The 24,460-nt window shown below is 39.3% G+C and overlaps 1 protein-coding gene across 1 annotated transcript; it reads left to right on the top strand.

Moving 5' to 3' along the window:
• Positions 1-1,287: 1,287 nt before the first annotated feature.
• On the top strand, positions 1,288-24,118 carry LOC120434235 (protein NLRC3-like). Its single transcript, XM_039601917.1, has 12 exons — positions 1,288-1,308; positions 1,711-1,832; positions 2,455-2,574; positions 3,669-3,788; positions 4,817-4,936; positions 5,771-5,890; positions 13,185-13,324; positions 13,401-15,177; positions 19,671-19,841; positions 20,644-20,817; positions 21,704-21,732; positions 23,299-24,118. Exons 1-9 carry the CDS (start codon positions 1,288-1,290, stop codon positions 19,750-19,752), a joined length of 2,622 nt encoding a protein of 873 aa, XP_039457851.1. The 3' UTR covers positions 19,753-19,841; positions 20,644-20,817; positions 21,704-21,732; positions 23,299-24,118.
• Positions 24,119-24,460: the final 342 nt, after the last annotated feature.

Raw genomic sequence — 24,460 nt, 5'->3', positions numbered from 1 at the left:
AGTGCCAAGGTAGGGTTCTGCAACAGAACTAGTTTTCCCTGCGTCAGGAGCACGCACTGGGCTCTCCAAATCACGGACAAACAGTATCCCACAGTTGTTTATGTTTTTGAACCCATTTTGCACAGAGAGGCATTTTTTGAAAAATGTATTGATAGCAATGTTGAATATTATTACACAGGAAAAAAACAGCTACATGTAAAATAATTACACCGTGACGCCTCTGCCTTTCTAAATGGAGGGACAGTAACACCGTCTGTATATGTAAGCGTGTAAAACCTGCAGATAGTAAGATTAACAGTATTTTGTCTCTATCTGCCATTCTGCAATTCATCTCATGTAAACAATAACGTATATACCTTTGATTTTGGGCAGCGAACTTTGTATTCCTCGTCTGCATAAATGCAAAAAAAATCTCAGTTTACGTGTGGACGAAAGGCCCAAACGCATAGAAACAGCTGCATTTTAAAAAATACAAAAATAATAAATAATGTAATACTAGATTGTAAATTTTCTGGTGTATTCACTTAACCTTGCCCCTTAACATTTTTAAAATGAATTAAATAGATCTTGTTATATTACATTTAAAAATGTATTACATATTGTTCTCTCTTTTCTAGTTCCATGAACAAAATAAAATATCAAAGTCAAAGTCAAAGTCAGCTTTATTTGTCAATTCTGCCACATGTACAGGACATACAGAGAATAGAAGTTTCGTTACTCTCAAACCCTAGATGAAATAACAAATGAACATTTAAATATAAGAGAGTGATTAAAAAATGCAAGTAAAATAATTAAAAAGTAAAAATTTTAAATAAATACAATACAATTTTACGTATAACAAAAAAAAGCTATACAATATACAATATACAATATTCAAGTAAGGGTAAATGACATTGAGTGTAAACCAGGCAAAGTAGTGCAAATAGGCAAATAGTGCAAATGGAGATTTAGTAATGTACGGTAGGAAATAGTGTAACAACAAAGTCTTATGAGGTAATGGCAGTCCAATGCTCCACAAAGTGACTAATAACTGGTGCAGGCCAGTGAGTGAGTCAGAGATATACTCCAGAGATATTGTAAGGCATAAGTCAAAGTGATTTTATAATAAAGCCAAGGCAATGCACAGTCATTTTGAGGTATTTAGGCAAATATATATTTCTTCTGTTTGCTAATCAGTGACTGATAGACTGGGAATGTAGTCATACAAGTTCCTGTGGAGAGGGGAGGCGCTGCTTCACTGAGGTGAGAAGGAAACAAAGTACTGTAATTTGAGTTATTATAGGCACGATGGAGACGAGTGAAAACAAGGTGAGTGTTATAGAGCATTTATGAGGTGTCAGAATAATAAGAACACGTTTTTCTTACTGGAAAAACTCATATGTGTATTTCTCGAGGTAGAACAAAAAATCAGAAAATACTTTCTGCCTGCTTTGGTATTTTGTGACATCATACACCTTATGTCAGACTGACATTGTTCGTCTGGTGTTGAGTTAGCTGTCTCTCTGTGAACTGTAAGAGAGCAAAGTATCTATTGTTTATGAGGTAAAGGGTCACCTGCGTTTAATACAAGCTACAATGTGTGTATGTGTGTCCTGGTGTGGTGTATATCCTGTTCTGCCAGTTATGGCTTTTAAAAAAGATATTTCTGATGTTTCTTCTCTGCTGTGCTCACAGTCAATGTTTCTTGTTTCCCTTTCACGGGGTTTAAAGATGAGTGTTTTGGAGGGGGACAGAGCAGAGTTTCCAGGATCCAGCTCTATGTCCATGAACAGTGACAAATTCAGAGACTATCATCCAATCTCCAGTCAGGAACTTGGACCATCAGACAAAAAGTAAGAAACTTTGTCTTTTATAAACAGCATGAAAATGGCAAAAGGAGAGGACAAACTTTTGCAACATAGTTAAGCCTGAAAAAAGCTTTTAAAGAACTAAAACATTTATATGAAGTGATTTTCCTCAAACAACCACTGACACAGATGTGTTGCTTTTGGTCTGTATTTTGTGTTTGACTTCATGATATTGGTTTTGTAGTTTTATGTTTCTTTGTAAAAACAAATAAACAAACTGCTCCCCTACCAATACAGTTATCAATGACTTGAATTGGTTTGATACTGCAAACACCACACCTTTCATGAGAATGTGTTCATGGCTGACTGATAAACTGCTGTGAATCCTTATCCTGGCAACTGATGGTAGGATTAGTGAACAATGATGAAGAAAAGAGTCATTCTGTATATAAAAGAATAACCGTAATCCAGGTCCAAATATATTAAATACAGATTCTAAAGTAATTTAAAAAGATTAACCTGCCAATATGTTTCCTTACATTAATTAGAGGAGTTGTAAGGGAGTTTATCAGTCTCATAAATCTAACATGGAGAGAGAACAAGCTGAATGACCAACAACAGCTACATGTAGTAGATTCTGTGTTTGATTCTATGTTTTTGTTTGCAGACGTCAGCAACACAACCACAGAGCAGAATTTCCAGGATCCAGCTCTATGTCCATGAACAGTGACATGTCCAGAGATTATCCTCCAGAGTTCAGTCATGAATCTGGGCCATCAGGCACACAGTAAGAGACTGATTCTGCTATAATCTGAACGAGGATGATTTGGGTTTTGGAGTCTTTCATATTAGTTCAAAGTAGTTGTTCCAGGGTGGAGTCACTGAATTGTGCTTAATCTCTTCTACATCAGGTTTTGGTGGTGATGAAAAATCAATAGATAAGAAATGGAGGTTTTCTGAACAATTAATTACCTAAAAAGTAAAGACTTCCATTCTTGGAAGCTTTAAGCTAAACCATACCTTCCAAAAATGGTGAAAATTGGCTAAACTTTATTAAAATATTATGATGTTTCTAGCATTTATGACCGAGGCTTGATTTCTGCAAAACAACGACACACACACACACACACACACACACACACACACACACACACACACACACACACACACACACACAGCAGCTGTGCTGCTTTCAATGTGTATTATGTATTTAACCACTTGATATGTTTTCCTTTGACATTTTGTAGTAAGTAAGAGACTGTCTCTAATATAAACAATGTTTATATAGTCTTTCTCAGAAGCCTCTTAAAGCATTAAAACATTTATATAAAGTGATTTTTCTCAAACAACCACTGACACAGATGTTACTTTCAGTCTGTATTACAAGCTTGGCCTCCTGATATTTGTTTTTGATGAAGCTTTATAGTGTAATGTTCCTTTCTAAAATAACTGCTGTCCTACCAGTACACTTATCTGTGACTGATTGGTTTGATGCCACCAACTGCTTTTATGTGAATGTGCACACAACTAGACTGATTAAATCCCTGTAAACACGACAAGTTGGTTAACAAGCATCCTGTGCTGGTTACTGATTTTACCAGAGGTTACCATGATGATTAATGAATAAGGATGAGGGAAAGATTATTTGTGTATATAATAGAAAATCCTCAATGGAAATCCAAAGTCAAAAATATTAACTAAGGATTCTAAAATGATTTGAAAACAGATTAACCTGCCAATAGTTTGTCCTACATTAATTATAGAGGTTGTAAGAGAGTTCTTTAGTCTCATAAATCTGCCAGATAGAAAAACAGCTGGATGACCAACAACAGCTACATGTAGAAGAATAATCTATGTTTGATCCTATGTTTGTGTTTGCAGACGTCAGCAACACAACCACAGAGAAGAGTTTCCAGGATCCAGCTCTATGTCCATGAACAGTGACAAATTCAGAGACTATCATCCAATCTCCAGTCAGGAACTTGGACCATCAGACAAAAAGTAAGAAACTTTGTCTTTTATAAACAGCATGAAAATGGCAAAAGGAGAGGACAAACTTTTGCAACATAGTTAAGTCTGAAAAAAGCTTTTAAAGAACTAAAACATTTATATGAAGTGATTTTCCTCAAACAACCACTGACACAGATGTGTTGCTTTCGGTCTGTATTTTGTGTTTGACTTCATGATATTGGTTTTGTAGTTTTATGTTTCTTTGTAAAAACAAATAAACAAACTGCTCCCCTACCAATACAGTTATCAATGACTTGAATTGGTTTGATACTGCAAACACCACACCTTTCATGAGAATGTGTTCATGGCTGACTGATAAACTGCTGTGAATCCTTATCCTGGCAACTGATGGTAGGATTAGTGAACAATGATGAAGAAAAGAGTCATTCTGTATATAAAAGAATAACCATAAACCAGTGTCAATAATATTAACTACGCATTCTAAAGTAATTTAAAAGGATTACCCTGGTGTAGCACCGGCCGTTAATGAACCAGTCCTCATCAAGCAACAGTACTCTTTAATGATTGCAGCACATAACTTCACATCGTGGATGTAACAGGGAGACACATCGAGCTATCAATTAGCCATCTTAACTATATTCTAACTCTACATTTCCCCTGACTGCACATCCTCTAGTGGTCAATATGGTATAGTCATTACAGGTCACAACACCTGGCAATAACCTGTCCTAAACAAATTATAGTAGTAGAGAGAAAATTGAGTTTTCCAGTCTCCTACTGTGAGTTAAAAAGATTTCCATGGTGACAGCCTGTCCTATAAAGAGTATATGAATTGTGAGAATATTCACTGCTTCAGCCTCATAAATCTGACACAGAGAGAGAAACCAAGGATCCTAAAATTATTTAAAAAGAAATAACCTGCTATAGCTACCAATAGAGGAGTGGTAAGGGAGTTTTTCAGTCTCATAAATCTAACATGGAGAGAGAAACAGCTGGATGACCAACAACAGCTACATGTAGAAGAATAATCTCACTTGATTCTATGTTTGTGTTTGCAGACGTCAACAACGCAACCACAGAGCAGAGTTTCCAGGGTCCAGCTCTATGTCCATGAACAGTGACATGTCCAGAGATTATCCTCCAGAGTTCAGTCATGAACCTGGACCCTCAGTCACACAGTAAGAGACTGATTCTGCTCTCAACTGAGTGAAGATGATTTAGGTTTTGGAGTCTTTCATATTATTTCAAAGTAGTTGTTCCAGGGTGGAGTCATTGAATTGTACTTAACCTCTTCTACATCAGGTTTTGATGGTGATGAAAAATCAATAGATAAGAAATTGAGATCTTTTGAACAATTAATTATCTAAAAAGTAAAGACTTACATTCTTGGAAGCTTTAAGCTAAACTATATCTTTCAAAAATGGTGAAAATTTGCTTAACATATTAGGAGGTTTCTAGCATTTATGACCGAGGCTTTTAAGGTCACACATTCATTTAAAATGATTTCCACAAAACAACCACACACACAGCAGCTGTGCTGCTTTCAATGTGTATTATGTGTTTAACAACTTGATATGTTTTCTCTATGAAGTTATTTATTTTGATTTTCCTTTGTAAAGTCACTGCTGTCCACCAGTGCACTTATCCATGATTTTGATTGGTTTGATACTGCAAACACCACACCTTTCATGAGAATGTGTTCATAGCTAGACTGATAAACTGCTGTGAATCCTTATCCTGGCAACCGATGGTAGGATTAGTGAACAATGATGAAGAAAAGAGTCATTCTGTATATAAAAGAATAACCGTAATCCAGGTCCAAATATATTAAATACAGATTCTAAAGTAATTTAAAAAGATTAACCTGCCAATATGTTTCCTTACATTAATTAGAGGAGTTGTAAGGGAGTTTATCAGTCTCATAAATCTAACATGGAGAGAGAACAAGCTGAATGACCAACAGCAGCTACATGTAGTAGATTCTGTGTTTGATTCTATGTTTGTGTTTGCAGACGTCAGCAACACAACCACAGAGCAGAATTTCCAGGATCCAGCTCTATGTCCATGAACAGTGACATGTCCAAAGATTATCCTCCAGAGTTCAGTCATGAATCTGGGCCATCAGGCACACAGTAAGAGACTGATTCTGCTATAATCTGAACGAGGATGATTTGGGTTTTGGAGTCTTTCATATTAGTTCAAAGTAGTTGTTCCAGGGTGGAGTCATTGAATTGTGCTTAATCTCTTCTACATCAGGTTTTGGTGGTGATGAAAAATCAATAGATAAGAAATGGAGGTTTTCTGAACAATTAATTACCTAAAAAGTAAAGACTTCCATTCTTGGAAGCTTTAAGCTAAACCATACCTTCCAAAAATGGTGAAAATTGGCTAAACCTTATTAAAATATTAGGATATTAGAAAAACACTCTTTGGCTCTCGGAGGAGGCGGATGCACTTTTTCTCCTCTCCTCCTCTCCCTTATCTTCCCTACTTAGCTCTTATGTCCTTGTCTAGTCTCGTGTTTTTTGTATTACTTTTCCCTGGAACACTGTCTCACAGTCTGTTTCTAAAACCTAAAAGATAATTATGGATTTGATCAACTGGTCTCTGAATGCTATTGACACCCTTTTCTCAATGAGAAGTTTGGGCTCGGGAGAGCCCGAGTGCCCTGGAGGGACTTTCCCTGCCGGATACACGATGGACCGGTGGCAGACATGGAGGATCGTTTGCCAGGCGGGACTATCGATCGAGGACGCTGAAGTTATCTACCTATTGGGAACCATGATAACAGGGTTCTTGCTGATTGGAGCTGGCTTGGCCCTGGCTTATCAGAGAATTAAGAAAGCGGAACCGGCTGTTCAAAGTGACAAGTGACAGTGACAAGTCCAGAGAATATCCTCCAGAGTTCAGTCATGAACCCTCAGTCACACAGTAAGAGACTGACTCTGCTAAAATCTGAGGGAAGATGATTTGGGTTTTGGAGTCTTTCATATTCAGGCTTTGGTTGAGATGAAAGATCGGTGGATAAGAAATGGAGGCTTTTGGATCAATCAATTATCTAAAAAGGAAAGATTTCCTTTCTTGGAAGCTTTAAGCTAAACTATATCTTCCAAAAATGGTGAAAATTTGCTAAACTTTATTAACATATTAGGAGGTTTCTAGCATTTATGACCGAGGCTTTTAAGGTCACACATTCATTTAAAATGATTTCCACAAAACAACCACACACACACGGCAGCTGTGCTGCTTTCAATGTGTATTATGTGTTTAACCCATTAAAATGTTTTTCTGTGAAGTTTTGTAGAAATAGGTAGATAATGAAAAGAAGGGGCCCCAGGAAGATCCCTGTTGCACGCCAGTGGTCAGAGGAAAGGGCTGAGAAATAAAGGATTTGAGTTGAATAAACTGAGTGTGATCAGACAGGTATGATTTAAACCAGGCCAGTGGAGTATGGGAGAGACCGATGTAGGCTAGCCTACTGAGAATAGAGTGAGAAATAGTGTCAAAAGCAGCACTCAGATCAAGCGGAATAAGAGTGGAAAGTAAACCAGAGTCAGCTGCCATAAGAAGATCATTGGTTATTTTTTATAAGTGCTGTTTCAGTGCTATGGGAGGGGCAAAAACCAGACTGGAACTGTTCATACAGATTATTATTAGTTAAATGTGAGTGGAGTTGTGTGGCAACTATTTTCTCAAGAATTTTTGAGAGGAATGGTACATTGGAAATAGGCTGAAAATTCTCAAAATTATTGGGATCTAGACCAGTTTTTTTCAATATTGGGGTGATGGCAGCAATTTTGAGGGAAGCAGGAACAGTTTCAGTGGTAAGTGAAGAGTAGATGATAGCAGATATTATGGGAAGCAATATAATACATTATTATAATACATAATATGATTAAACATTTCCTTGTGGATATTCAGACCAGTTTTCTTATAAAGGCGTTCAAGTCATCGTCCTTTTGCTTTCAGGAGCCTGAGTTCAGCTTTGAGGATTGATTTTCTTAATATTCCGAAAATAAATGGTACGAAGGTGTCATGTTCCGGCTGTGTGCAGGCAGGAGAAGGACCCAAACGCAAAACTCACGACAACAAAATTTAACTCAAAAAGCTGCTTTTTTGCAGAATGGCATGGAAAACTAAACTAAACTAGAAAGTGCATTTTCTGCAGAAACTGCAGTGTGAATGCTTGAATCCGAATGTATGCACCGAAATGAATTAATTGCTGAATTTTAAGTTAAAAATGTTGAATGAGCTGAAAAATACAGAAATTTGCACCTGAAAACAAAAGTGCTGAACTGCTAAAAGCTGTCATCCACAGAGAAGAAGTTGGAAAATAGCTGAAAATGTTTTAAATGTAAATTAGAAAAACATAAGAAATGAGAAAAGAAAATTTAGAGTCAGAAAACATCTGAATGAATATGAAAAGTTCATAATCTTTGAATCACTGAATGACTAAAATGTGATCCCTCCACTTGGATCCACACAGTTTTAAAGGTTTATAAACTCTGAAATGAACGGTTTTGAAGGAGATAGAGTACAAAAAACGTACGGAATAGATAATAAAATAGAAGAATAAAGATTAGAAGAACAATACTGTGAATGCTTAAGCATTCACACTAACTAAACTGGGACATGGATAAGCTGACACGCAGGGAAACACAGCCATGAGGGAGACTGCGACACTGACAAAGAGAAACACAGGGCTTAAATACATAGAGGGATAACGAGGGAATGAGACACAGAAGGAGAGCACAGCTGGGAGTAATCAGGCTGGACGAGACAAGGGAAGCAAAACTAGAATCACTCACATGAGACACGGACCTTCAAGGTTCAAGGTTCAAGGTTCTTTATTTGTCACATGCATAGTTATACAAGTATAACATACAGTGAAATGTATCCTGACACGCTCCTCGACATGTGCAAAAATGGGGGGGGGTAGAGGAAGAACATTTTATATACATATATATATATATATATATATATATATATATATATATATATATATATACATATATATGTATAGTATATACATTGGGTGAATGTGCAGTAGTAGCAGCAAGCAGGTGAATTCTGTACATTAATAAGAATAGACAATCTGACTATTTTACAGAATAGACAATATAAACATATTTAAAATTAAATGAATTTGAAATGTACATTGTGCCTGGGTTTAGAGTGTCTGGAAGAGAGTCCTGTATCAGTCAATTATAGATGATGTGAGAGGGCGGGTGTGTGTGTGTGTTTAGGGCCCGGATGGCTTGGGGATAGAAGCTCCTCTTGAGTCTCTCTGTCCTTGCCCGGATGATGCGGAACCTTCTACCAGATTGTAGAAGTTGGAACAGTTTGTTGCCAGGATGGGACGGGTCCTTCAGTATCTGCGCTGCTCTAGTCCGGCATCTCCTGGTGTAGGTGTCCTGAAGCGGGGGGAAAGCAATCCTGCAGCAGCGTTCTGCTGTACGGATCACTCTCTGGAGAGCTTTTTGGTCCTTCACACAGCTGTTCCCAAACCATGCTGTCATGTTCTGTGTGAGGATGCTCTCCACAGCGCCTGTATAGAAAATCCTGAGGATCTTTGGAGAGACCCTGAACTTCCTCAGTTGTCATAGGCCTAGCCTTTTTTAAAAGTAAAACAGGAAACACACTGACTGAACTCTAGACATGCAAACTTAACAGCAACTGAGGAGACAGAACATAGGGACCTGAAACATGGGACAGAAAGGCACAGTAGACACAACATGGACATAACAACACCACAGGGAAAGAGTAAAATAAAACACAGAACCTCTTAGAAAATAAAATAGGAAACATAATGAAACGCAGACATGACTACATGAACTTGACAACATAACAGACATGAAAGACATGAAGGGCAAGGGAGACTAAACAGGGGTTGGAAGACACAAGGGGAATCTAATAACAAAGAACTATAACAACCCAGGCATGATAAAAAATGAAGTTAGAAAACCTGAAGGGCTTAAACATAAACCATAAACTAAAAGTCAAAACGCTGGGTCAAAAGACCCAGGATCGTGACAGAAGGTTCTTGGTTATAGAAAAGGTCATTTTGACATTGAAAGAAAGAAGCAAGTGATCAGAAATTAGCAGTTCATCAGCTTTGCAGTTAAAGGAGAAAGTCCAGAGCAACAAACTAGGTCCAAAGTATGGACCTTAGTATGAGTAGGAAAGCTTGTGTTGTTTAAAGCCAATAGTATCGAGGCAGGATGAGAAGTCTTTGGTGAGAGGATGATCACTATTGTCCATATGAATATTAAAGTCCCCCAGGAGTATTATATTAGGGGAAACAGTAGCTATGTGAGTCAGGAGATCAACAAAGTCTCTTATGAAGACAGATTTAGACTTTGGAGGGCGGTAAATAACAGCTATGACAGTTGGAACAGGTCCTGAGAGTTGACAAACAACAGATTCAAAGGAACTGTAGACAGGTACAGACAACAGCGTGACTTTCCAGTTCTCACGATAGATTACCGCGAGACCTCCACCACGGCCGGACTCACGGAGTTGGCAGGTGTAAACAAACCCCGGGGGAGTGGAGTCGTTGAGCGGCAAAAAGTTATTGGGCTGTTGCCACATCTCGGTCAAACAGAAAAAGTCAAACTTACAATCAGTGAGTAGATTCCGAATTAGATGACCCTTGCTCGTAAGCGAGCGGATGTTAAGGAGGCCGAAGTTGACATCGGTGCTGTCAGACTGGACAGAGGTGTTAGTAGACCTGGGCAGGCTGGCTAAGACACTATGGTCAGCAGTCCTGTCGAGAGCCCCGGTGAATGTACTTTCGGCGAAGGAGGAAGGCGATATCTGTAGGGATGGGTATTGATAAGAGCTTCACAATTCCGATTCCATTTTCGATTCTGTTTAACGATTCGATTCTTTATCGATTCTCTTATCGATTCTTTAAAAAAAAGGAGAACACTAAGGTCGATTAGCTTAGAACTTTGTTTTATATCTTCTCTTTGAACAAGATAGAAATTTAGGAGTAGCATGGCCTTACAAACCCAACAGTGAGATCTTAAGAGATCCTTAAGAGAACCAGCCTATGGCTTTTCAATGGGGTGTCACAGGGTCCCCGAGGAAAAAAATTGTAAATGTAGAATAATAAAATAAATCGTTCATCCTGGCCTGAAAGGAGACGCTACCGGTAGACTGCAGCGACAACTGCCAGCGAGTGCCAGCCAGACTCTGTCTGTCTCTCTCATCATGGTCTCCTAAATGCACAGTAATGGCAGGTTTTGTAATAAGGCAGATCGCGCTAACATAATATAATAATAATAATAATGCATTGGATTTTATATAGCGCTTTTCAAGGCACCCAAAGCGCTTTACAATGACATTATTCATTCACTCTCACACACTGGTGGAGGCAAGCTACAGTTGTAGCCACAGCTGCCCTGGGGCAGACTGACAGAAGTGAGGCTGCCATATTGCGCCATCGGCCCCTCTGGCCAACACCAGTAGGTGGTAGGTGAAGTGTCTTGCCCAAGGACACAACGACCAAGACTGTCCAAGCCAGGGCTCGAACCGGCAACCTTCCGATTACAAGACGAGCTGCCAACTCCTGAAACTTTGTAAAGTAGGTACTAAAAACCTAGATGGTAATGTGTACTAATACCTAATGGAAAACACTAATAATGATATTAATAATAATAATCATCATAATAAACTGTGTCAAGCTATACCGAGATGGCCTGAGTAGGTACTAGTTGAAAAGGTCTATTAACAAAAGTGCATTAACATTTCAGTAGTAACATTTCAGTATGTTTATTAGTGGCTACAACTGTTAATTTACTCGACAATGCAAAGCACTTTGTATTCATTAAAGTCTCCAGATCTAGTAGTTTAACTAAACAGATGTCATGCTTTTACCAGCTCCTTTGCTTCAACAGCAACAGTGTTCCTCTTACATCAAAGCTACAGCCAGGGGGATGTAGGGCTAAGCAGCCTCACCAGCATAAACAAACAGTGTTGTGATGATTTATTAATTCATACTTTTTGCCCCTACCAACCTTTTGGGTAACTTGAAATTACTGCTGTTATGATTAGATTTTAACATTTCACCTTTTTAAGCTTCTTTAGGCTTCTCATAAGCAGAATGTGTTTATTCCATTACAGTCCCCATCTGTCCTACAACAGGGACTGACTTAACTTTAAACAGAGTGTGTTCCTATGTTGGGTCGTAGTCACAGGTGGCCACAATATGACCACCATCCCCAAAACAGAAACAGTACCAGAGTTTTGGATTTAAAGTAGAAGCTTTGTATGAAGAACTCCCTTTATACAGAGCTGTGATGTGTCTTGGTTCAGAGCTTAAAGTCTGTGTTCAATGATCATTATCAGTGTGGCAATGTTTTGTACAGGCTGCAATACCAGCTGATTCTGGGCATGTAAGTATGATCAGATTATATATCTGCTATCTGCTTCCCCACAGATTTTCAGTTTTTGTCATTACCTCCCTCTGTCAGGAATAGCTGTGTGAAGCAAGCAGGATTGGAACCAAATGCTAACCACGAAAAAAAAAAACAAGAACTAAACACATCCAGAATCCAGAAAATGGAGAATTAATCTGAACAAATTGAGGGATTGAGGGAAATCCTGGGCACAGCAGACAAACAGGTTTCATAGCTGAACTAGAGAGCTGAGAACGTAAAACTGAATACTGTGTGTGATGTTGGATGAGAGGCTGCAGGTTTTACAGAGACTATCCTTGAGTATTCAGTTATGAACCTGGATCATCAGGCACAAAGTACAAATTTTGGAATAACCGGTTTTCTGAAAGTCAAGACAACATTCTTGGAAGCTAGGCTAAACCCTATCTTCTAGGAAAAGTGGAAGTATAAGCTTCACGTTGTTAAACTACTACACTGAAAAAAAGAACATACTGGATGTACTTAATTCAGTAGTGGACACTGGGTCCACACAGATGTTCTGCAACAATTTTGGCAGAAACTTAAACAATTGAGTTAAATTAACACTTAACTTTAACCTCCTAGGACCTGGCGTCGACATATATGGACATCACACTTTGGGTTATTTAGACCAAAATACTCAATTTTGCTCTACAAGGGCCTGATGTCCACTTACGAGGACATTACTACTACTACGACATTGCTACTGTTCTATTGAAATTTTAAATGAATATCCACATATGTGCCTCTTAATTTTCTTAAAAACAAAAATTACGTAAAAAAAAAAATCTGGTAATTTTTTGTTTTTACATTCATCAGGACCCAATCAGCCCAAATATCAAAGAGAAATTAAAAATGCATGCCATGGAAGAGTTCGGGTCTTATGAGGTTAAAACATGAGGCAATTGTGTTAAATCACAATTAAGTCACTGCTGCTATTAAACTTCGGTATTTCTGATGTTGCTGCTTTTCTTTGGTCAGAATAATTTTTTGTTTGTGTCTGCAGAGAGAAGAAGAGGAATTTTTTTGTGAGGAAGCCGGTATCCTGCTGTGTGTTGTGTCAGGATGTCCTGAAAGATTTATCAACCGACTTCTGTTCCCAATGTGGAGTAAAATCTGGAACCAGAACTTATCACCAGGCAGCCAGTAAGACCAGCTGTGCAAAAAGAAAAGCTTAAGTTTCTGTGCTCTGTTGTTTCATTGTTTTTCATTCTTTCAACAGATACTGATCTAAAAGACGTTTTAGATGCATTAAAGGTCACTCTGAAGACAAGATATAACCATGTGAATGAAGGAACTGATAAAACAGGAACTGGAGCCCTCCTCAGATTGATCTACACTGAGCTCTACATCACAGAGGAGCAGAGTGAAGCTGTACACTACCAACATGAGGTGAGGCAGGTGGAGAGCACTTGTAGGAAGACCCTCCATGGAACACCAATCAGCTCCCAGGACATCTTTAAAACCTTGCCAGACCAACAGAGACCCATCAGAGTGGTTCTGACATATGGTGTTGCTGGCATTGGAAAAACCTTCTTGGTGCAGAAGTTCACTCTGGACTGGGCAGAGGGCTTAGAAAACCAACACATCAGTGCGGTGGTTCTGCTTTCATTCAGGGAGCTGAACTTGGTCAGAGACGAGCAGTACAGTCTCCTGGAGCTGATCCATGTTTTCCATCCAACATTACAGAGCGTCACAGCAGAGCAGCTCACTGTGTGTAATCTTTTGTTCATCTTTGATGGCCTGGATGAAAGCAGACTTTTGATGGATTTCACCAACAGGAAGCTTGTGTCTGATGTCACACAGAAGTCAACCATCAGTGAGCTGCTGACAAATCTCATCGAGGGGAATCTGCTTCCCTCTGCTCTCATCTGGATAACTTCCCGACCTGCAGCAGTCCATCAGATTCCTCCTAAATGTGTCGACAGGATGACAGAAGTACGAGGCTTCACTGACGCTCAGAAGGAGGAGTACTTCAGGAGGAGATTCAGAAATAAAGAGCTGTCAAGCAGAATCGTTTCTCACTTGAAGACATCCAGGAGCCTTTACATTATGTGTAGTATCCCAGTCTTCTGCTGGATCACTGCTACAGTTCTGGAGCACATGTTGACTACAGAGGAGAGAGCAGAGCTGCCCAAGACCCTGACTGACATGTACTCACACTTCCTGCTGGTTCAGATAAAGAAAAAAGACAATTACCATGATGGGAAAGAGATGAGGCGACAAGAGCTCACCAGTGCTGACAGGGAAGTTCTTTTGAAACTGGGGAGGCTAGCATTTGAACATCTGCAGAAAAAGAACATCCTGTTCTACCAAGAAGACTTGGAGCAGTGTGGTCTGGATGTCACAGAGGCCTCAGTTTACTCTGGAGTTTGTACAGAGATCTTCAGAAGAGAGTCTGTGATCTTCCAGAAACCAGTTTACTGCTTTGTTCATCTGAGCATTCAAGAGTTTCTGGCTGCAGTCTACATGTTCCACTGTTACACCAACAGGAAGACAGAGGAGCTGAAGGACTTCTTTAGTGAGGACATCTCCTCTCTGGACGATTTTCTGAGCAGAGCCATGGAAGAATTCTTGCTTATTCCAAATAGCCACCTGGAACTGTTTGTTCGCTTCCTTCATGGCCTCTCTATGAAATCCAACCAGAGACTCTTAGGAGGTCTGCTGGGTCAGACAGAGAGCAGTCCAGAAATCATCCAGAGAGCCATCAAAAACCTTAAGCAGATTAAAATTGATGACAAGTGTCCTGATAGATGCATAAACATTTTCCACTGTCTGATGGAGATGAAGGACCTTTCAGTACATCAGGAGATTCAAGAGTTCCTAAAGTCACAAAACAAGTCAAAGAAGAAACTCTCTGGAATTCAGTGCACAGCTCTGGCACATATGCTGCAGATGTCAGAGGAGGTTTTGGATGAGCTTGATCTGGAGAAGTACAACACATCACAGGAGGGACGATGGAGACTGATTCCAGCTATGGTTAACTGCAGAAAGGCTCGGTGAGTCCAGATGTGATTACCATTATAAATCAGTGTAGATCAATAGTTTAGTTCTTAAAGCTATTCTTACTAAAACAGTGGTTCCCAAAGTGTGGGGCCCGCCCCCTAGGGGGGGCGCAGAGCTATTGCAGGGGGGGCGCGGCATGAAAAGGGAAAAAAACAAAAAACAAAAACAATGCTTGGACACTGCTAGCACGGGGCGCCCACACAAACGCAAAGCAGGAGATGAAGCATAGCTGAATATGTTTCCAAACCAACTTCATTCTAAGCCAAAGACTAGAAAATATGGTGAAGCATATCTTCCCTTTGGTTTCACCTGCACAAGTGCTGAGGTAGGTCTCCCTGCACAATTAGTTTTCCCTGCATCGGGAGCAGCGCAGGGGCCCGTTCTTCGTACCTCGCTTACTACATCCAAGATCAAATGACACATCCAAGATCAAATCATCGCGCTAACCTTGAGCTCGCTAATCCGGTTCTCCGAACACACCTGTTGTTGACGATTAGTATAGCTGGCTGAAGTAATCTGAGATCACTGGGTGTCTTAAAAGGGGCTACGCATCGATAGTAGAAACATTGATCGGCAACCCTGTGATTGGTCGGCGAAGATGTCGAAGGAGCGCGCTCAGTATTTTACGGCAGCAGAGCAAGAACTCTTGATTGAGGGATATCAGGAGTTTCAGAGTTTAATTAAAACGCAGGGGAACACTGCAAAGGCTGCAAAAGCAAGAGAGAGGGCTGGCAGAAAGTTGCTGACAAATTAAACTCGTAAGTGATCCATGATATTACATTATATCATGTGATATTATATTATACCACATTATATTATATTACATCATATCCTCTTTCACATTAGAGCCACAACAGGACCCACTAGAACATGGGAAAAAGTAAAAGTGAAATATAAGAATATTCTACAGAATGGTAATATTTATCACTTATATTGCTTTTAGTCTATGACAAGAGACCCTGGAATAATCTGTTTGTTTGTTTATAACAGCAACCAAGAAAAGGGCAGAGCAAATAAAGACAGGTGGTGGTCCTGCACCCCTCGTCACACCCCTTTTGTACTGTGACATTTATTGACATTGTGGTTTTTTTGTGTGTAGTTTGACATAACACTCCATCACTTTTACCTGTTCCCATGCAAGGGGTGACTGAAGCATGCACAGTAAGTCGGGAGTAAGTATATACAGTACAGTAAGTATATATATATAGAGAGAGAGAGAGAGAGAGAGAGAGAGAGAGAGAGAGAGAGAGAGGAAGAAAGTAAATAATACCCTCACGGGAGAATCGATATCTCTCTATGAGCACACCGTCGCGCTGAGCTAAAGGATCCTGTCTATCCCGCAATATACGCTAAATTCTGTAAACTCTCCTTATCAATCTTGCACCTTCCTTGCTCGCGTACAAACGGACAGGACATGGCTGCGACAGACTTCCCAAATCCACCTTCGCTTTTATAGTCGTGGTCTCTCATCTTGATTGCACGTAGTAATTTACTATTACTACTCTAAAATATGAATTACATCTGACATGATCTACTACATGTAATAGAATGATTAATAGTACATTTCCCTTTTTTTCGGAAATGACCTGTATGTATCTGTATGAAATCAATAAAAGAATCAAATGCTGCATTATCTTTAGTTACATTGATAATATTTATTTATGGTAAAACAGTGGTGAAATATCGCTGTTGCTTTCATATAACTGCAGCGGACATACCTGAGTGGCCGCGATCTAATCCTGTTTACATAAAGTAAACCTGCTCCCGAGCAGGTTTACGCTTACGGATCTGTTGCTATGACAGCAAGTCCCAGATGAGCTTCGGAGAACCGAACGATCCAAGATCACGCGAAATCGTCAACATTCAAATCCGGCTAACTTACTTAGCGAGGTACGAAGAACGGGCCCCTGGGCTGTTCAAATCACGGACAAACAGTATCCCACAGTTGTTTATGTTTTTGAACCCATTTTGTAGAGGGTTTTTTTGAAAAATGTATTGATAGCAATGTTGAACATTATTACACAGGAAAAAAACAACTACATGTAAAATAATTACACCGTGACGCCTCTGCCTTTCTAAATGCAGGGACAGTAACTGCCTGTATATGTAAGCGTGTAAAACCTGCAGAGTCAGATTAACAGTATTTTGTCTCTATCTGCCATTCATCTCATGTAAACAATAACGTGGCGCACAGTGTGACGTGAAAAAGGCACATACCTTTGACATTGCGTGACAAACTCTGTATTCCTTGTCCACACGTAAACGCAAAAAAAAGGAGTTTTAAAAAATCTCCGTTCTCGGTGATTCGATATGCCGTTTACATGTGCCCGAAACAGCTGCGCGTTCAAAAATACCCGTGTAGGTGCGGACGGAGCGTAAAAGAGTTGGTAGTTTATTTTCTTACTACCTGTAATTTATTGCAGATTATTTGTATTTGCTTAATTGTTTAATAAATGTTTGAGGTGTGAAATAAACCGCAATGGAGCAAAATATGGGTGTGTGTGGTTGAAGGATGTGTTTGTGCGTGTGCGTGCGCGCGTGCACGCGCGGGGGTGGGGGGTGGGGCGAACATTTTTCTTGTTAAACAAGGGGGGCCCAGCAAAAAAAGTTTGGGAACCACTGTGCTAAAACATTCTTGTTGTTCTTTTACACAGTTCCAATTATCTATTGTAAACATTAAATGTCAATTGATTTTGTGAGAAATCTTGTTGAGATATTTCAAACACTGAAAATGTTTTGTATGTTTTGTTTTTTTTAACAGAAAATTATTTGGATGATTACATTTTCACACATCTATATCTTCAGCTGAAACAGTGACTGTGGCTAAATGTGAAAGTAATGGGATAACATTGAATGTTGTTACTGTGGTTTATTTTCAGCAATAGAAATGAAATCAGTCAAGTGATTTGGTACAGTCAGTGATAATAATATCTATTTAAAGCTTGATAACATCACAGTGAGATGTCATAAATTAATCACCTGAGACTGTAATAGGAAGGACCCAAAGCACACAGCATTTTAAGATGAGTGTGTATTTAGTGTTTTAACCAGTTTGGTTTTAGCAGCTTTTCAGCTGCACACTTCAGTTCAGCTCTGTACTTATTTTTTTGCATATCTTCCTCCTTTTTGGGCCCCAGTAGCTACTGAAATGGGGAAAGCATGATTAGCATAATGAATATCAACTTTGAACGCCAACCTTCCCTGTGTCCCCTGCAGTTGAGTCACAGTCCACAACCTGCCACAATGACTGACACTTCAGTCTTTGTTGATTGACTTATATTGATCCCAAGTCCAACTTTTCATTTTACAACTCTGGAGCTGACCGACACAGCAGCACTTGCATCACATCAGCCATGAAAATGTCACATTTCCATATCACTTTTAAAAAAATACATGGCATCTGCAATTCAAGATAGGGTTGTGCGATATGACCAAAATCTCATATCCCGATATTAAGACATCTATCGTCCGATAACGATATAAATCACAAAAATGTAACATTTTCTGTAAATTCTGTGAATCTCCGGCAGCTCGACTTGCGTGAAGTGTTTCCAGCTGGGCGTCGCGTACCTGGAGTCGAGTGTTTTAACTGATGCATGAAACGATACATTTTTAGACATAGGTTGTAACGGCCGCCGTTTTCTTTGTTAGTATTTATTACACGGCGTGCTGCGGGGAAAAGCCTGTTCTAACGTTTGAGTCTAAGGTTTATTTTTAGCACCTGGCGGCTCTTTTTGCTTCTCATCCGTAAATACTCTGCATCTTTCACGTGATTCAGTTTATTTTGAAAAGTCTCAACAGGATCTTGAGCTTTATTGTGAAAGGTTTATGTGGAAAATAAACAAGCGGACACGAGGTGGTTTTACCGTCGTTGTTGCTAACGACAACGCATAAAAACAAGCGCTTGTCCGTCTGTAATATGGTTATATTAAATATAAGAGAAAGAGAGAACTTTAGGAAATTAATATAGCCACTACAGTGACCATCAAAATAATGAAAAAATATTGCCGTAAACAGTTTATTTTGCGACACCACAAAACAAACGATAGCGTAAAATGAAACGATAGACGTTTTTATATCGTCATCCGATATATATCGTTATATCGAACAGCCCTAATTCAAGATGTAAAAATGGTTCATTAAATATGTTTGTGGTTTCATCAGGAAATAAGTCTCACTTTTTCCTTCTTTTATTTAATGGGGTTTTTATGTGGTGTCCAGCTTGTCCAGCTCGTTTACCGTTTAATACAATATGTGTAAATGAAGAAAAAAATAATTTAAGTCACACATGTGAAATGGAAATCAGTTTTGTCTCCTTCATCCGCGTATTAGAATTATTATTAAAGTGTTTCATGTCAGTTGTATCAGATCAGCTGAACTACTAATGTGTAGAGACAGTGTCCAGTTGTTTTCCATCAAATTCACAGAATAAATATAATTTGTCTTCTTGATAATAACATGTTTTCTATTATATTTTTCAACGCAGACTTTATGATGTTTTTGTCTTTGGGCTTTCCTGTGGAGCTTTGGCCTTAGCTCTGACGTCAGACCCATCCCATCTGAGATAGCTGCGCCTGAGTTCAGTCAGCCTGGAGAAATATGCAGAAGAACTTTTTACTCATCTGGGACATCCAAACTGTAGACTGGAGACACTCAGGTCAGTTACCTGAAACTGAATCGGTTGTTATTTATAAAGATATTTCAGTAAAATAAACCATGAAGTGATCCCCCTATAGCCCAACCAGAGGGGGAGAACGTGGGTGAGACAAAGACCAGAGATTAGAGCAGCTGACCAACAACCTGCAATTTATAGATAATGATATTTTTTAGATGAGTTTGCACATAAAGAATAAGAGATTTTAAGAACACATCCCTGCCACTGATTTACCATTAACTCAGCCAATGATGAAATTTTGTATCAATTATGAGAAAGAGCATTTCTACCATTGATGAGATATTCTGATTATCCTTTTTCTGGCATTGCTCATATTTCAAAATATTACCCCACAGAATATTAATATTATCATCATTATTTGTTTATTTTTGCTAAACAGCTGAGGTTAACCCTTGACAATGGAAAAAAAAATTGTGAAGATGACATTAGCTCAGATTTTCTCAGGTTTTATTGTCCAAAGTGCAATTTTTATTTTGCAATAAGAAGCATTACAAACAGCAAATAGACATATGTGTCTGTGTGTGTGTGTGTGTGTGTGTGTGTGTGTGTGTGTGTGTGCGTATGTGTGTGTGTGTGTTTTCTTTCTCTTTTGATCTACTTGCAGTTTTTATATTCATAACACAAAATATTGTGTTATGAATATGAGTGTGTTTTGTCTGTATGTTTGCACAATAATCTTCAGTTTGCAGCAGTCTGTACCTCCATTAGCTGTTTACTTGTGTTTTCATAAGATAAAGGTGATTTAATAAAATAACACTTTGTAATTCACATGATTGTTATTCAGCTTTGAGAACAGCACTTTGTCAGAGAACAACTGTGCTGCTCTGCTCAGTGCTCTGAAGTCCAACCCTCCATATCTGAAACGTCTGGATCTAATAAGATGCAACCTGGAGGGCTCAGGGATGAAACAGCTGTATGGTTACCTGGAGAGTCCACACTGTAAACTACAGTTTAACAGGTCAGTTCACTTCACTTAGATTATCAATGAAAAATATTTATTTTGTTTCTGTTTATTAGTGTGTCTGAAGAACAAGAAATCACACATACAAAGAGAATAAGGATGTGTAGAAGGCTGACTTTGTGATGATCCACAGTAACAACAGAACAAAGTTACTCCTCACTTAGAGAAAAAAACTTTAAATATTCAGTTCATATGGTAACACTGAACTGCACTTTTAAAGGTTTCATGTCAAAACACTTTATGAATTGTTTGTTTCACATGTCCTCAGAATCTAAATTTCAGGAGTTTGTTCAAAACAACACAGAGATCTTTTTTTTTTTCTTAACCACGTCTTCATACCTCTAGTTAGAAACTTCTTTTACTATCTGTGGATTCAAGTCAAACTAGAATGAGCTCTACACCCACCTCTTTCTGTGGAAAACAGTCAACAGGAGCAGAGCAGCTCTTTCTGTCTATGTCTTTTCAGCAGAGACCTGACTTTGACATTGCTTGCATGGCTTCTAACTACAAATGTGCCACATGTACATCAGTATTTTATAGCCATTATGTTCTCAGAAAAACAAACAGAAATTTCATTCCTGAAAACAGATGAACTGTGAATGTGGCTGTATCAAAATTAAATATGACAGGAAATGTTATTTGTCTCACATTCGCAATAGTAAGCTGCTCACTTCTTACTGGACCTACATCCTTCACAGGTTACACCAAGAGACACTGACTGATCAGTAACAGCAGTTTAGCACAAAAATGAGTTAATTACAATCCCTGAATAGCCTTATACTCAGTTTTAATGTTGTTTGTTTTTATTATGAATTTGTTAGTGTCTGTTCTCACTTTATTAACACAAAGATGTTCTTTGTCCTGTCTCATCATGTTCCTGCAGAGTGACTTTGGTTTAGATGCTGTTCTGTGGTAAGTATTATTCAGATCTCTTAGTGGGATTAATTTATGTATTTCACTGCTCACCAATGTTCCCTCTAATTTTTCATGTGTCTGAGCGAACACACAAACTCCCTGAGCGGTCCCTTGGACCACTGTGAGCAACATCAGACGTGTGCACTGTGGTCACACCAGCATCGAATCCATCTAAGTTACATGGTTTATTAAAATAATGAAATTACAGCATCTACATTTATGTTTCACTACTTTTAATTAAAGTGCTTTAGCCCACTTACAATGAAAATGTTAAAAAAAATCTTGTTCATGACCTGTGTAGTATGTTAACACTATTGGAAGTAAAAATAACTTGAACTCCAATTTTGAAAACACAACTTTCTTTCTTTTTCTTTCTTTCTTTCTTTTTTTTTTTTTTATAAAGCTCTGACTTGTATTATGAGTCTGTGGTGTGGGAGAGAGTCCTTTAACTCTCTGTCTGCAAGATACAGTATATAATGACCAATGTTGGGCAATTAATTATATAGTTACTTCTTCAAAAAAAGTAACTGAGTTTTGCAAACAACAAAGTTTTTTTGCAGCTGTTTACCTAAAAATGCAGCCAAGGAGTTTTTTTTAAATAAACTTTTCAAACTATTTACAGAACAATCAGCTGTTCTGCATCAAATTTGATGCCACACAAATTATTTGTGCCACTCCAAAAAATAATTTCTGTCCACTATGAAAGAAAGGAGAACATCACAAGCCTGATACCTGCAGGCCTGACAACAGGAGATGTATGACTCCTGTAACACTCAGCAGTCGCCTCATTGTTCTGACACATACTGTACAACAAAACTGTTGACTACGCTACACAGTAACTACACAAGACAACACACTAACTTTAGACTCCAAACACGCTAAACAATGCAGATCTCTCACAACTCAAAACATCGCTGTCACTCCTAAAACTCCCCCCCTTCCTAAACAACTAAATGCCATGTTCATGTACATTTTTCCACCAATAGGAAAGGTTTTGTTTTTGTTTTTGCTCACAGGCACTTAAAAAGCACACTTTTGAGTGAACAAAATCCATTGCTGCATGCAAAATATGTATTTCAGTGTTTGCTATTATCCATATACACACATGAAAGCAGCCCCTCTCGCTCAGTTTTTGCATTTGTGCTTGCTCGCAATTTGTTGCTTATGCTCTCAACATTTCTGCCCCTGGGTGTTCAACTCTTTCTGTACACCGTTATATTCGTGCCACAAAACAAACCAATCACAGACTTGGATGCCAAAAATTTCTGATTGGCTGTTTTGGTCTCCAATAATTTAGCTTTTCTTCGCTCAAAATAAATTTCTCCTCAAAATGCAACACTTGCACCTGCAATTTATTTTTTACATGCGCAAATTTTTTTTTACGAGTGCACATCACATCCTTTCTTTCATGATTCACTAAGATGTTGGATGTCTGTGTTTTCAGAGTTAAGAAATGAATTGTGCTGTTTCATTATGTTGTGAAAATGAAATGACTGTTTTCCTAAAACATATGAAGCATATACAACAATCTACTTAAGAACAATCTTTTTCAATCTTAAACAGATCAAGACATACAGTGGTACTTGCAGAGTGACTGTGAAAAAAAATCAGTGGTCAAAGTGTGGCTCTCCCCAAACTTCCTGAATCTGTTCCAGTACAAAGACACAAATCTTTGATCTTGTGTACAAAGGAGAAGTACTGACAACATGGTCAGGCTGCTAGCAGCCTGACTCGTGCCTCCTTCTATGAGCAGCCACTAGGCCCAGGACCCTCCTGCTCCACCAGGCCCAGGATCCACCAGCAGCCACCAGGCCCAGGATCCACCAGCAGCCACCAGGCCCAGGATCCTCCAGCAGCTGCTAGGCCCAGGGCCCTCCTGCTCCACCAGGCCTAGGATCCACCAGAAGCCACCAGGCCCAGGATCCTCCAGCAGCCACTAGGCCCAGGATCCTCCAGCAGCTGCTAGGCCCAGGATCCTCCTGCTCCACCAGGCCCAGGATCCTCCAGCAGCCACTCGGCCCAGGATCCTCCAGCAGCCGCTAGGCCCAGGATCCTCCAGCAGCTGCTAGGCCCAGGATCCTCCTGCTCCACCAGGCCCGGGATCCTCCAGCAACCGCTGGGCCCAGGCTCCTCTAGCAAGGCACCAACAAGTAAATCGACAGTGACTTCAACGGGCCATCACAAGGTAATACCAATCTCACCATTTTCAAAATGCCGCCTAAAAAAGCAAACCCAGGAGTTGAAGAGGAGTTGGAGGAGATTAGGAAATCACTTAATTTCATGTCTGATGAACTGAGCAAAGTGGCTAAACAACAAGGTATGCTACATGACCTAATGGATGAAATAAAACAACTAAAAAACTTGATAAAGGAGAAGGACAAGAAAATAGAGCGACTTGGGCGGCGACTCGAGGATCTTGAACAGTACACAAGAATGGATGACTTAGTCATAAGTGGACTGGAGGCGCAACACCGAACCTATGCCTGAGTAACAGCTAGCGGAGGTAAAGACGGTGAAGATGCCCGGTTGAGGAGCTGCAAAGCGCTTGAACAGCAAGTGATAAAATTCCTTCAAACGAAGAATGTAAGTATTCAGAGCCATCATATCGCAGCATGCCACACGCTCCCCAGAAAAGACAGTAAAACAAAGCCAGCAATTATTCTTCGGTTTGTGAGTCATAAAACAAAGATTGAGTTACTGAAACAGGGTAAGAAGCTAAAAGGGA

The sequence above is a fragment of the Oreochromis aureus genome, linkage group 3 (genome assembly GCF_013358895.1).
Source record: "Oreochromis aureus strain Israel breed Guangdong linkage group 3, ZZ_aureus, whole genome shotgun sequence".
Taxonomy (NCBI): domain Eukaryota; kingdom Metazoa; phylum Chordata; class Actinopteri; order Cichliformes; family Cichlidae; genus Oreochromis; species Oreochromis aureus.
The sequence above is the reverse complement of the archived record's forward strand: the minus strand, read 5'-3'. Positions and strand labels throughout refer to the sequence as shown.

Coding starts and splice junctions, on each gene's coding strand:
- LOC120434235 (XM_039601917.1), top strand. CDS start 1,288: ATGGAGACGAGTGAAAACAAG. Junction 1,833..2,454: donor CTTGGACCATCAGACAAAAA/GTAAGAAACTTT, acceptor TTTTGTTTGCAG/ACGTCAGCAACACAACCACA. Junction 5,891..13,184: donor TCTGGGCCATCAGGCACACA/GTAAGAGACTGA, acceptor TTGTGTCTGCAG/AGAGAAGAAGAGGAATTTTT.